The following is a 14889-nucleotide window of genomic DNA, read 5'->3' on the forward strand; positions in this document are numbered from 1 at the left end:
GACAATTCGTTAGGCACTGTACACATTTACTTTAAAGAGCATTATTATCTATGTATTTTAACCAGCCTCTGCCTGTACAGCCACCTATCGGAAAACGGCGGAAGCAAAATTGAACACCTGATATTTCAAATTAAGGCTCTCATTGTCTTTTATAATACTGTGTAATTTAATTCTGATCCGACTTTCGGTTCTGAAATTACAGGGCGATGAGTGTCAAAACATTTAATCCGTCATTCAAAATGACGATGCAAAACTGGTATGTGTCGGTACGTGCGACTTTGCTCCGTTCGCAGCGTGCTTTTTTAATTTTCGTATAGCGTGCAGGGTTGCCACATTTCAATCTATATTTTTCATGTGAAGAAAATGTAAATTAGTAAATCTTTTATTCAATTTGTACCTACTTGTTGGTGTTATTACAAAATCATGATAACGATGCTTTTCTATAAAAGTGCACTTTCTCATATAGAAAATTTATGCAAACTCTTGAAAAATTGTTTAGTGAAAATTGGCCCGGAGAGCTAAGTGCTCTATATCATTTGATACTGTTCATCGAATTGAGCAATATCTGTGTGAGTATGTGTCAAGTAATGTGACTCATAAAATAAAAAATCTCATAGTCGCATTGGTTGCTGTTGAAGTTTATCATGCTTTCATAGGGTAAAGTGTGTTTAAACTGCACACCGTCATTTAGAGCGACGATGTAAAAAAAAGGGTAAAAATTCTTCTAGATTTGCCTCAAAACTGATTCAATTTGTTGGCTATATTAGTTATTTACTAAACTAACCGACTTCGGCTATACTGATTCCAAGTTCGGTTCGGTTCCAGAAGTACCAGAAATAGTGGTCCAAAACTCTAAAACGAGACTCACAGTCATTTTTTTCAGAGATGATTTGATCGATTTCCACAAACAGGCTCAAATAAAAGTTCCTAGAGTCTCGTAGGTTGCTGTTTAATTTCTTTTTGGTCCAACTTCCGGTTCCGGATCTATAGAGTATAGTGTGTTTAATCATTTAGTGCGACCATGCAAAATAAAGAAAAAATCTAATTAACTTGACAGAACTGTTTACAAATTGAAAAGGTTATGTTAGTTCGTACCCAAAGAAAGTTTCTTATTTTATTCAAGATTGAAAAAAAAAATTCTTGACAAAATCTTATAGTGATATTTTTGGAAATATAAGTAATATAAGAAAGGCATCATTACACCACTAGGTGGATGAAAAAAGGTTTTGAATTTGTACTCCCATTATCCTGACAAGTTCCACAAAACTCTTTTTTATCCACGATTTAGTGTAACATTTTCAAGAATTCCGTTAAATATACCGTTTTGGCGGTAGTTATCAGCGATTTTTTTTTAAATTCCAGCAATTCATTTTGAACTGTGAAATTAAAATGCACGAATAAAAATGCATCCCCATGCTCCTTTTATTACAAATGTATTACGTGTTCAGTATCAAGTGAGCGATTGACGAGTGAAATGAGCTGGAAAGAATAATGATAATGACCGGCAGACTGCAGTTCATTCGCTTCATTCAGAGTTATGGTAGGAATCACTCTTGATAACACTCTTGATGTCAATGGCATGCACTTTTCGAGTTGTTAGTTGCAATTGTATTTGTAGCGAAAAAAATTACTACCATGATCGGTTATGTTTCGCTCAGGCAGTGTACAATTTTGGTTTGCTTTTCGAGCATACCTTGTTGTTTTCTATGGGCTAGAATATTATTGCAGGGGCGTATTTCCTTTCACACTTCATGCGCACAGGTAGAACAATGCAGCGGAAATTCTGAGGATCCTGTTATGCGTCGGCCTTTTTATATGAGTTTATGACCGTTGAGAATGCTGCAGTAATTTCAACTAACTATCGAGGTTTGAAGTAGTCTGAGTTTGTCGTATTGTTGCTTCACAAGAGGTATTATTGTTGGTATTACAGTAGACTGGCGCTACACTGTGCTTGCTTTGCTATGGTACATCAATTTTTAAAGTGACGGTAACAAATCACGTAATAGTTCATCCGAAACATCATATCGCAGTGCTAATAACTCAATTCAATATCGACGGGAACGCGTAAAATTGGTTATTTTGCAACACTCTAAAAAAGGACTAGAGTCTATAGAAAGACAAGCTAGAAAATTTCGCTCTCATTCCATTGGATGAAAATTTGCATAATATCCCAATAACTTCGTACGAATATTGCTCTTGAAGAAGCGTGTTATCATTAATTTAGCAATTTAAATCAAACTGGTCTGTCATGTAAATATTTGCATTCTCGAGAGCGTCTTATGCCTTATATACAAACCAGCTACATGTGAGTATGCCAACGCAGGACTCGAGCAGTCATTATCATCTTGTTGGTTACTAATGTTCTGGCCTTTTGTAGAACTCATCGGACACCACTACTGTGCCGGAAAGCCGATCGAGCACAACAACTGAACCAACAGATTATAAACAGGTGTTGGGATGAAATTTATGGTAATTTTGAGCCAAAATTGATAAACCTAACAGCTGACCGGTCTTTCGAAAAAACAGGTTTGCTGGCATAGATGGTATTGGCAGACGTCTTCCCACCAACCCGGTGGAAGCTGTCAAACCACTAATTTTGATTGCATGGGTAATTAAACGGAATTATGACGTTGCTGCTTTTGTTACTGGTGTTGAAGTCATTGAACAATCCTAGCAACAATGTAGCAGTAGCAGGTTTTCCTTTCAGGGGGCTAATTTGTGAGACATCTTCATACATGGTAACATATGTTGAAGTGGATCGTCGGAAGCTCTGAGGTCTAAAGAAACTGTAAGACATTGCATTTATTTGTGTTATCGGGTCTGTTTGAATCGCCGAAATTTTTCGGTACATATAAAGGTATTTGCTTTCAGGAATTTGTTAAATTTGTTTGTTATGAAATCACTGGTAATTATGGTTTTGATCCAAAGTTTTAAACCGCCAAATCGGTACCAAAACGACAGCTAAACGAGTAAACTTAGATTATCATCCGAAATTTTATAGTTGTGGCATTTCACTTGAACAAAAAATAAAACATAAATTCAGTTGAAAAAATATTATTATCCATTTTGTCATACGTTTTTTTAGTTTCAACAGCTTGTTCGTGGAAATTTATTGTTTTGTATCGTCACTTTTAATAACGGTTTAAAATTTTAAATGCTCGTCATCCAGTAATTTCAGAATCAAAAATGTAACCCAAATAAATTTCAATAGAAACATATAAGATCATACGTCCATTCAATCGATTTCAAATTTATTAAAATCAGTTTTATCATTTTTGAGGCATCGATCCAAGTACCATTTTGAAGTTTTTGATTACTGTTTACGGTACATCCGGAATCGGAATAATCTAACTGAGTGTGTTTGGCTATTATCTAACAAAACTAACAAACTAGAATATTTAATTTTTACGTTTCGCATTTAGCTTATTAGTGCATCAGCAGTTTATGTTGAACTGCTAATGCCACCTAACGGTTCAACATAAACCGTTGAGCAGACGTAAAGTATTTGCTATTTGCGAAACATAAAAATTAAAATTAGTCATGTGCACTTTAGCACAAAACGGTACACATGAGGTACCAAGACCCTAAATGACAACTAGAATAGTTTTGAGTCCAGTTTGGAAGTTTTTTTTCGTCGCCACTTTAGACGAAAGTTTGAAATTTTACGCTCTCATCGCCCTATGATTCCGAGGCGGAAACTCTTGTCTGGGTTAAATTCAATTGTAGAGATCGCATGATTTTTCTTTTGATTAACATTTTTGTGATATTCGGTTCAGTAATCCCTGAGCGATCGAAGTGAGTTTTGACCATTTTGATGGCTTGACCACTATTTCCGATACAACTGGAATCAAAATCCGAAACAAGAGGAATCGATTCGTTTGGCCATCAAATAGCGAAATCCCCAAAAAGGAACTGTTTTGAGCCCAGGTTTTTACGTGTCACTTTCAGGGCATGAAAAATGATAACCAAAAACCTTCAAACCGCTATCAAAGACGATCGCTGATGATCTTCTATAGTACAATAAAGATCACTACCGATCTGATCGTTCTAAGGTCAGTTGATCATTGATGACTGAACTGAACACATCTACCAAAAACGAAATTGATCACACAAAATAAATCGGTAGTGATTTTGAACTACGGCAAAAATTACATGATCAGATATGATTGCCGATTGATTTACTTTATTAATTTGATGATGTTAATTTTATTCCAGCGAAGGGTGTAGGAATCAGTGATCATAGAGTGTTATTCCTGTTATAGAGGGTTTTTCAATAAGAGGTGTTATTTTGATTTTAAAAGAAAAATGACATTTTCTGAGATTGACAATCGGATGTTTATTTAAATATTCAAGAGAAAGGTATGCCATTAATAATGGGAAACAATTTCCGCCAAATGACAACCACGGCTACGCTTACGGACCATGTCCTTTTCATGGAATTTCCCGTCACCAAACCGCTAAGTGGCTACTGTAAGTAGCTTCAAAAATTGCATCTTTGAGGTCTTGAATCGTCACTGAGTTGTTAGCGTTATCACGTGGCTCCAAAGGAAGAAGTCGCAAGATTGTGATCACCTCTTCGAGCGATAACACGGTTCGGAAACTTTTCTCGTAATAGATCAATGATTTCGTCGCTTGTGTGACACGTAGCACCATCTTGTTGAAAGTAAACGTTGTTCAAATCAATAGCATCCAATTCGAGCCATAAAAATCAATAATAATCTCTTGCTAGCGCAATCCATTCACCGTAACTATTGATCCAACCTCATTTTCGAAAAAAAGTGAGGTCCTATGACCCCGTTGGACCATAAACCGCACCAAACAGTTACACGTTAATGATAGAGAGGTTTTCCAACAATACATTTTGGATTTTACGAGCCCCAGATGCGAAAATTTTACTTGTTGACGTTGTCACCGAGATGGAAATGGGCCTCATCAGTCCATATGATTTTTGATTAAATTCCGGATCCATCGCTGTTAAATTTTTTCCATTTTTATAGTGTATTTTAATGACCTCAATACGTTGTTGAAGCAAGCGGCGTCACCAGAAGCGGCGAAGTAGAAAACGTTAAATAATTTCGAAACTTGCCTCAAAACTATTCCAATCGGTAGTCATTGTCAGTAGATGGCCTAACAAATTAATTTTGGCTTTCATGGTTCCCGGATTTCAACTAACGACCGGAGATTGTAGTTATACACTACAAAATGGATCCTAGTCTCTTTTCTAGAACCGACTTCGATTCCTCGATTCCGGTTTCCTTACTGCATCCGGCCAACAGTCCAATTTTATTACAGAGAGAAAGAGATGTCGTTGTGGTCACGAAAATCTGTACTGCGAAATTGTTCCAGCATCCGGCACGGGATGTCCCTTTGCTGCCGGTCAACCCATAAAACGAACGGATGCTCTCGATTTTACTGCAGTTACTATTCCTATAAAAGTGGACAAATGATAATTGGATGAATTCTATCGGAGTTATTAATCTCCTGGAAATTGTAATTTCTTTACGAGAAGTCCCAAATGCAAATAATTCCGGTTTCTTAAGTACCTGTAATAGTGGAACTTACTTCGTTTCCTCAAAGATGGCCTAACCGACCTAAGTACCGTTTTACTTTGTAGGTTATACTAGTTTATGGACAAACCTTTTTGTTTTCCAAGAAACAAATAAAATTATTTTGAAAAATATCGCACATTTATATATGACACTATATGAGATGCGAGAAAGGTATTATTACACCACTATGTGGATAAAAACAGGTTTCTTTTGAATATATATGCGGATGCGTTCAAATCAGTGAAAATTGTTAATTTTGTAGCTTTTCAACAGCCTCAAAATTGGCAATTTACATCGATTGCAACTCTCGCAGGCATATAAAATGACAAGAATCAAGCTCCCTAAAGGCCAATTATCACCTATCATCAGATTCCCGAAAGTTACCAAATTGGCAATTTTCACCAATTTGTTCACACCCGCACATATATAAAAAAAACTTGTTTTTATCCACTTAATAGTGTGATAATGCCTTTCCCTTGACATTGAGTCAGTCTCAATAAAGCAATTTTTATTGATGTGAATTCTGACTCGAATTTGGGTTTATTTTTAATACAAATTCATTCACATTGAAAAAGTTCACACGAGCATGATTCACGTTACATACTCGACAACATTCCTCAAACTAAATTTATCATTTATACTTGATCTTTGATCACTTTCTTAAATAATTGTACGACTATATCTTCGAAACCAGAAAGGAAACAATTTGATCTTCGAACTCGATCCTTAGCCACTAGGTCTCGTAAGACTGTAAAATTATTGAAGTCGGTTCATGTGTTCATGTGTTTTGTCGTTTTCGTCACTAATATCATTATAACACCAAAACCGTAAGTGACAGCCATTTGAACCAGGCATCTGTACTGAATAAAATCAATCAAAAATTTTTCAAGAACCGGCGATCGAAGGAACCCAAATAAATGTTCATTTGAAAAATATTCCTTCGCCTTTAGCCTTTGGTAACCAGGAGTGCCAATCTTCAACTCTCTGATGTCACTGGTCATTTTGCCTCCGGTGGATGCGTTTCATCCGCTGGAAAATATTTGTGTTCCAAATACCACTGCCTGGTGATGTTCATCACAAATCTGTTCCGAGCGCCAGTAATTAGTGTTTCTAAAAATAGGTATCGTAGCAACAGCTCAGTGTGACAACCGTATTATTTATGCTCGGTTTTGGAATATATTTCTGCAGATGTATTCATGATTGTCTATTTCTGTCTTTTTTTTCAGGTCGGTCGATATCCCACTGACCCTTGTCGGACCAGCGGAATAACCAGCATCGGTGGGGGAATAGTTTTCCTGGTTTCAAATGCTAATTCAGCTCTAATCGTTGCGGGCTCTTGAACATACGCCCGGCCGAGGTCAACCTAAGCGGTGATAAAAGCAGGCTTTTTGCTTTTCCAGGAGGCCAAAGTTCCAGTGCAGAAACAAGAAACGAATGGAAGCTCGTCTACGGAAATAAAGGCAACGTTTGCATAAATCATGATAAAGTGAAAACAAAAGAATAGCATTTTAGAAGAGTGCGGAAAGGAATCAAAGTTTATCAGAAGAAAGAAAAAGGAAGTTCAATGATTGGTGATCTTGTTCAGTGTATGTTAGTTCGTGAAAACCGATGAAATAAAATATTCGGAAAACAATTTGTTCGATAAGTGAATTCAACAAAACAAATATGTGGTCAATTAGTGACCTAGTCATGGCCATTTTGGGCACGTTCTGTCTACTGGTTGCCACGACTAGCGGGAAATTAGGTCGGGACGACGTGGATATCGACGAGCTACGACGGCTTGACGATTTGGATGGATATCAACGGGATGAGGCATTCTTTGGCGCAGATAAACAGGATGATTCACGGATTGCTCAACCTTTGCGACACCGCAACGGACGAATGCGGATCGGTCAACTTCGGCGAGGTGGCCACAAAACGCGTCACTTCAAACACGGTAAGTTTATTTGATGGATGTAACTATATCACAAGTATAGAATGTTCCGTTGCAAGTTGTCAACTATTTTCATGAATTACGTGAAAAATCGAGTTGGTTCGTTAGCAAGCAACTAACATAGCCCACAAACTGAAACAGTTTTGAGTCAAATTTAAAACAGTTTTTTTGCATCGTCGCTATAATTGACGGTTGTTACAAAATGACTCTCAATTTTGGAATTACGGCGAATAGGTGTTGAAATTCAATGAGCGAAATCCTTTGAACTTGCCATATAATTTTACTTTTGCGCAGGCATTGTAAGTTGATAGACAAAATATCGAGAATATGATGTAATGTGAGAATGGCATTATTACACCTCTGGGAGGAGTAAAACAGGGGTTTTCTGCGATATTTCCTCTTTGAGCCGACATTGTTTTCGATTTCATTACAATTTGTTGATTGAAAGTCGAACCATGTACAAAATAACATGAGGACTCTACTAATGAAATGACCATTGGTACAATAACTCTATTTAGAATAATAGCAAAAACGCTATTATGATAAATTTGATTTATAGGAGAAACAGGAGCGCACGATTATGTATGTCTCGAGCATACAGCAGTGGCTACGTTGTTGCTATCATTAGATTTTTTATATTGTCATTAGTATCATAATAATTATTAATCTCAGCATGTATAGTAAGGGAGAGTGTTCGGTTAACGGCACACTTTTTTTAGCTCATAACTTCTAACTCAGTGCACAATATGCGGACATCTATACATCAATGGAAAGCTAAAGTCCCTGACTAATAACTAATTAAGAAACTAAATTGATTCATTTGATTGAAAAAAATTGTTATCAATTTAGTAGTGCGATAAATTTTGGCCATTATAAAAAAGGTGTTCGGTTACCGGCGCCCCAAGAAATTTCGCTAAAAATGGAAAAATATAAGTAAAGACTGCAGCTGTTAAAAAAAACAGAATTTATTCTTTTTGGAAGCGTTTTTGACAAAAGACTTCATTGTCTGATTGTGACATCGCCTTGGCTCTCTTGGTCGAATATTTGGATGGTGGCACCTTTGGTATTAATTTGACTGGTCTTCAACGTTTTTACTTAGCCGGAGCATCTGCTGTATGAGCAGCTAGATGTTTGTCTCGATAGCAGCCTGCATATCGCTGACGATTTTTCACGATTTGTCGAAAAAAATGGTATGGCGGTAACCGAACACCTTGGGGTGCCGGTAACCGAAATAGGTAGACATTTTGAAAATGACAAAAAAAATCTTTGGTTGCGAAAATTTTGATAACATCCGGTATTAAATCACGAAATAGATCTATTTCAACTCATAAATATTCATTCCACTCAGCTTTCCGATTGATGCTCTTCAATGCATGATACTCTAAAAAAGGTCAGAAAAAACTTTTGTGTTGATATTCACGTAATTAAAAGTTATTTTGAACGCAGTAAAAAGTTCAAGTGACTGTTTGCTTTGCAATTCGGTACAAAAAGAACGTGCTGCTATTACACACACACATGACATTTGTCAGATTGACGCTATCTACTTTCTGTCAAAAGTTACGGTGGGGTGCCGGCAACCGAACACCTTCCTCTATTATTTGCTTTTTTCATTGTCGATTATCGACTGAAAAAATTTGATGCACATCGCGAAGCTTTAACTTCTGATGTATGTCTTTTGGAATTATTATTTTTTCGCCCATACTTCCTGTAAAGTTTTTTGTTCTTCCGTACCAACACGTACCGGTGCGAACCGGTTTTGCATCGTTACTCTATATGAAGGCTTGAAAGTTTTGACATCGCCCTGTAATTACGGAACCGGACGAAACTGAACAATAGCTTTTGAGACAATGAGAGTTTTATTTAGATAGAGATTTGCCAAAATCGACTCAACCATTGCTGAGAAATTGAATTGAGTTTCGGAGTTTTTTTTCACTACTTTCGGTGCTTCTGGATCAGGAAATAAGGGATCAAAAGTGACGAACTTAGCTTATATATCTAACAACTAACAAATTCTACAAACCAGAAGTATTTAGCAATCAGTTTTGTAGGATTTGTACCTGTTTTTCCTTCGATTGTGAAAAAGTACACATGAAATTGTAAATTGAACTATAGCTTTTGAGACAATGAGAGTTTTATTTATTTAGATAAAAATTGGTCAAAATCGGCTAAACCATTGCTGAGAAATCGAATTGAGTTTCAGAGTATTTTTATTCACTACTTTCGGTGCTTCCGGATCAGGAGACAAGGGGCCAGAAGTGACGAATCTAGCTTATTTACTTAACAAATAACAAGTTCTACAAACCAGAAGTATTTATCAGTCACTTTGTACCTGTTCTTCCATCGATTGTGAAAAAGTACACATGAAATTGTAAATATTCTACTTATCGCGTTGTAGTTCGGTAACAGGAAGTCGGATCTGGATAAAATATTCTAGAGATTTTTGAAGAATTTCAAGACCTTTCATTTGAATCTTAGTTTGTGAAAACCAATTAAACAATCTCTGAGAAAACGGAGTGCACATTTTTTAATCAATTTGCACATATTACCTTGTAACTCCGGAACCGAAAGTCGGATCTACATCAAATTCAATAGTAGGCTATGGGGCTGTTATACCTTTTATCTGAATCTAAGCTTGTGAAAATCGGTTCAGCCATCTCTGGGATAGACGAGAGCATATTTTTGTTACATTCATACATATATACAAACACACAGACACCGTAATCCGTAGGGTTCCGTTGCATGCAGCCTTTACTGTTCAGTTTCATAATTGCTCCATTTCTGAACTAGGATATTTCGAATATGTTCAAACTGCAGAAGAATCTACCATACCGCCTGTAGCATCTTAGTCATACAGGAAACCAATTATGTACATATTAATTCTTGGAACCTGATAAATTTAGATTTCTAAATTAGAACCTCTCTTGCCTTGCATATGGATGCAGAAACGGCGAACTAATACCGGAATGGGCGCACCTATCAATTTCACTCGGCGCTACCGTTTGTCGAATGGCACTGCAAAGCCTAATTGATGGTTCTTTCGGCGAACTCGTAACAATACAAATTGCCTGGTGCGAAGGAATGCCCACAATGGAGAGCAAAAAAAAACATAATAAAATGAACCAACACAGTCCTCTCACACGAAACGTCGGTAGTAGTCAAACAAACTATGCGGTAACAGAAAATATAATCAATGTTCAAAGTTTAGCGTTTTTTGCAGGCCACCAGAGATCCATGTCTCATAAGAATAGACAGCTGAATTTTTTTTAAGGTTCTGTTTTGCGGTTAACGCCTTCTTTCGTCGACGATTTTTATCGTAAGCAAGGAGTGTTTCGCAAAAAAACTTATAATAGTAAATGGATAACTTTTTCTGGATTTGACAGAAACAGTCAGTTAACGTAGTTGTTTTTTGTAAATCATATTTCTTGACTGCCAATGGCGCAGTAATATTTTTATATCTCTCTTGAATATATTTAGATTCTACTTGATTATGGAATCATTTTATCATTTAGTAATTCCGGTTTTTCTCAAAATAAAGGATATCAGATAGTAAAAAAATAAAATTTTCCATTGGTATGCATTCATAATTGAGATTGGAGATTTAAAAAAAACTGTAATTTGGACTACCATTTCTGCCGAATGATTCTGTCGTGAATTGAACGATGGATACTGTTTTCAATTCAGGGTATTATTTAAAGCAGATGAAATTTGTTTGACAGACGGAGTTGATGGAAAAGCGAAGTGGAAGTAAATTAGCGATTGGAATTGTTGCACATTGTGCTCGGAAGATTTGATTTCATCGAAGAATGGAACAATGATGTTGAAAGTTCGTTGGTCAGCATCCGATCACTGGTTAGCGATTGCAAAGTATTACAATAAGGCATTGATTTATTGTTGGTATGAATATGAATGAACGAGATTGCATCTGCTGATGATGCAGGGATTTTTGCTTGATTATATAATTGTGGGCTTCTTCATTTTCCAAGGAAAAAATTGCATTGCAACGCAAAGAATTGAAGAATGCCAGGAGCATTCATCTTTTGTGTTGTAGCTTTTGTCAGTATAGCAGTCTTGTTTTGAGTTCAAACATCAGAACCAGCTTAGCCAATTCACATCCATCAGTCCATCGTCGATAGATATGAGCATATTTTTTCCGAACCTTCCAATTTCACAGTGCTGTGAATGAAAGATGGAAAATCCGATGGTACAAATATCCGAAACCCGACTCGAACTCGAACCCGACGGGTACTGGTCGGATTCGGGTACAAAAAATATACGTTTGTCGGGTTCTAGTCAGGTACGGGTAACGATATTTTCATTTTCAACGGGTACGGGTTGGATTCGGGTTAAAAAATGTGGTCGGGTTTCGAGTATTCGAAACCGAATACCTGACTTTTTTCGGGTTCAGGTCGGGTAATTATTGTGGTGAAAGGTGAATTATTGTGAGAAAAAACCTTTCTTAATCCACCTAGTGGTGTAATGATGCCTTTCTCATATTAATTATTTATGTTTTCAAAATAATCACTAGAAGATTCTGTCAAGACTTTTTCTTTCAAACTTGAATACAATCAAAAACTTTCTTTGGTATAAACTACCATCACCTTTTCAATTTGTAAACAGTTATATCAAGTTAATATAGATTTTAATGTGGAAACCCAGCGCGCTATACAAAATTGAACAAAGCACGCTGTGTGCTAGGCGGTGGTGTTTTCTTCTTGCGTACCAGTACGTACCGATGCGTACCGGTTTTGCATAATTTTGTATGACAGTTTTAAAGTTTTGATACGCATTGCCCTATAATTTCGGAACCGGAAGTCGAATCTGGGTGAAATTGCACAGTATCTTTTAAGACACTGAGAGCTTTAATTTGAATCATTATTAGTGAAAATCGGTTTAACGGTTGCTGAGAAATCGAAGTGAGTTCCGTTTTTGGAGCTTTCCTTCACTACTATCCGTGCGTTCGGAAGCGAAAACTGTTCACTAGTAGTCCAAAAGTAGATTTATATATCCACCAACTAACAAGGTATGCCAAATGGATGAATTTACCAATAACTTTTATGAAATATCGTTTCGCCATCGCTTGTGAAAAAAATACTCATGAAATTTATTATTTTTTGCTGATCGCACTGTAATACCGGAAGAAATAATTTCAAAACCTTTCATTTGCATCTTATTTTGTAAAAATTGGTTGAGAAATTTCCGAGAAATTCCTAAAATTAGGTCGTAGCATAGGCAACTTAATACTATTACAACATCAATATAGATGTCACCAAAACGCATAATAGCCTGTTCATAAATGACACTGGGCCAACTAGCTCCGGTCTCCTCTCTTTTCTTTTCCGGGATCTGAACATAAATTTATGTCTATTTAGAATCCAAAATAATAAAATCAACTGTATCTCGGTAACGTATTGATGTTCAAATAAGGTTGATACATCAAAACCGAGGTTATTCACTGTACTTTAAGGAAAAAACATCAACACAAAAAATTTGTTTTCTTTTCTAATGAAAATTCACACTTTCTTCTTGATACCTCCCATCAAACGCTGCACACCTCCTCAGTCAACTTCTTTGGCCAAAACTTCACGGGACCTTTATGGGCTTTAATGAAAAGTAGTAGGCGGTTTGTAAGGCATTATTTCTTGTAAAGCTTCGACTCCGCAGCTGCATATCCTTTGCCAAATCAACAGTTATGTTGGAATTTTTTTTCCATAAAAGCAACACCTTCTGGTTCAGCTTGCGGTCATATGTCCTACTACGACGCTTACCTTGAGGCACTCGATTCACGCTGTTTCACTCCTTGAAACGTTTGAGCACATCATACATGGTTGTTTTGGCGATTTTAAATGTTTTTTAAATTTTTATTGTGGACCACGTTGGATTGTCAAAGTAGATGTGCAGAATTTTTTCTCTCCTCTCGGTTTCCATCTGGAATAAAGTTAAATTTACACATCAGAAAGTGGTCACCTAGGTTAACAAACTGCTGTGAAAGAATTCGTGCAGCGGTCATTTCGGATTCTTACTGGACAGAACTTTATGGTACTATGCTGTTACTTATTTACCTCGGTGTTGTTCGAAACCTTATAGAGAGCAGTCGTTTACAGAAATAAAACGATACAAACAGACAAACAGTTTTTTGTTTGATACTTAAGCGACGTTAAAAAAACACGACAATGTAATTTAAGTGGATGTTCAGGAACAACCCTACTCTGATCATGCGTGAAGTCAAGATAAAACTTGCCCGGGAAGAATCACGATCAAGCGACGTTTATAAAGAGTCAAGCAACTGAATGAATGTCATTCTGTCAATTCGAAGCTTCTGCTTAGTGCAACTCATATAAAAAAAATATGAGCTGTGCGAGCATCGCGATTGATGAAAAACGATTTCTCGGACGATGTAAATTTTCTTGTGTGTTTGTGTGACGCGTGTCTGGTTGAGAAACAGTATCGGTATCAATCTGTGCATTGTCAAACATCTGGAAAATAGACTGTTAGCGGGTGCGTCTCACTGCTGGATTTGGTTGGTTGATGAGCTCTAAAGAATTAGAATACAGCCAGTGTTGGCGATTGTCGAAAAATTGACAGAAGCTGCTCGATATTTATCAATATAGTATACAACATTTTCAGTCCGGTAGAAGATGCTACAAGAACTCGAGTCTTTCAATGCATGAACCGCGAGAGAATTTTTCTACATTTCTTTGCTCCACTTCATACTCTGAGTATTTCACGGCCCTTAAAAAATATTACAGTCTGATAATGATTGCTGCTGTGTGGAATTTATCAAGAGAGAATCGCAAGTTGACAATTATCGCAGAAAATCGAATCGATGATTCAACTTGATGATTCTCATACTAGGTTGCAATATTTCAAAACCCTTGTGTGGAGCATTCACATACATTTTCATAGACACAACTTATACAAAGGTTATATGCACATAGTTAGAATAAGCAGCAATAGTAAAATGATTATATCGCAATTATTCACTGCCCATACAGAATCGGATCGCGAAACGAGATTAAGCGACAGTTTGTTGCTTCAGAGAGAATCCCCACAGCAGCAAGCTAACCTTTGATTCTTATACAGGTCATCGAGAGAAATTCGCTCTCGCACTGGTGTCTATTCAATGTTAAATGAACCATGCCGGTTTTTTGTTGCTGCGATGATATCCGTCTCTCTTTGATGGCACTAATTGAATCGTGTGAAGAGTTGCTAGTGAGCGTTCTTTGATACGATGAAAGCCATCCTTTAATACAGCAAAAATGAATTGTATAGAGTATAGAAACCCGAATCATCGAAACTCCCATTCTCATGACGCGAATCCAATCGAAAAATGTCTTGGTCATCACGAAAAGTAAACTTGCACGAAAGCCATCTCACGGTTTGAAGTGAAGTGTGTCAGGAATCAAACTG

The 14889-nt window shown here is 36.8% G+C and overlaps 1 protein-coding gene across 4 annotated transcripts in view; it reads left to right on the forward strand.

Moving 5' to 3' along the window:
* Positions 1–14889, forward strand: part of LOC131427561 (laminin subunit alpha-1) — a 458469-nt gene that overhangs the window by 14301 nt on the left and 429279 nt on the right. For 3 of the 4 annotated variants that reach the window (XR_009229282.1, XM_058590870.1, XM_058590872.1), the window contains exon 2: positions 6776–7485. Coding sequence is in view for 3 of the 4 variants with exons in the window: in XM_058590870.1 (XP_058446853.1) it covers positions 7215–7485 (271 nt within the window). In the remaining variant the exon portion in view is untranslated. Of the gene's footprint in view, positions 1–6535; positions 6670–6775; positions 7486–14889 lie in introns of those variants that run through there. The other variant, XM_058590871.1, reaches the window with a different exon arrangement.

The sequence above is a fragment of the Malaya genurostris genome, chromosome 2, assembly GCF_030247185.1.
Source record: "Malaya genurostris strain Urasoe2022 chromosome 2, Malgen_1.1, whole genome shotgun sequence".
In the NCBI taxonomy this organism is placed as follows: domain Eukaryota; kingdom Metazoa; phylum Arthropoda; class Insecta; order Diptera; family Culicidae; genus Malaya; species Malaya genurostris.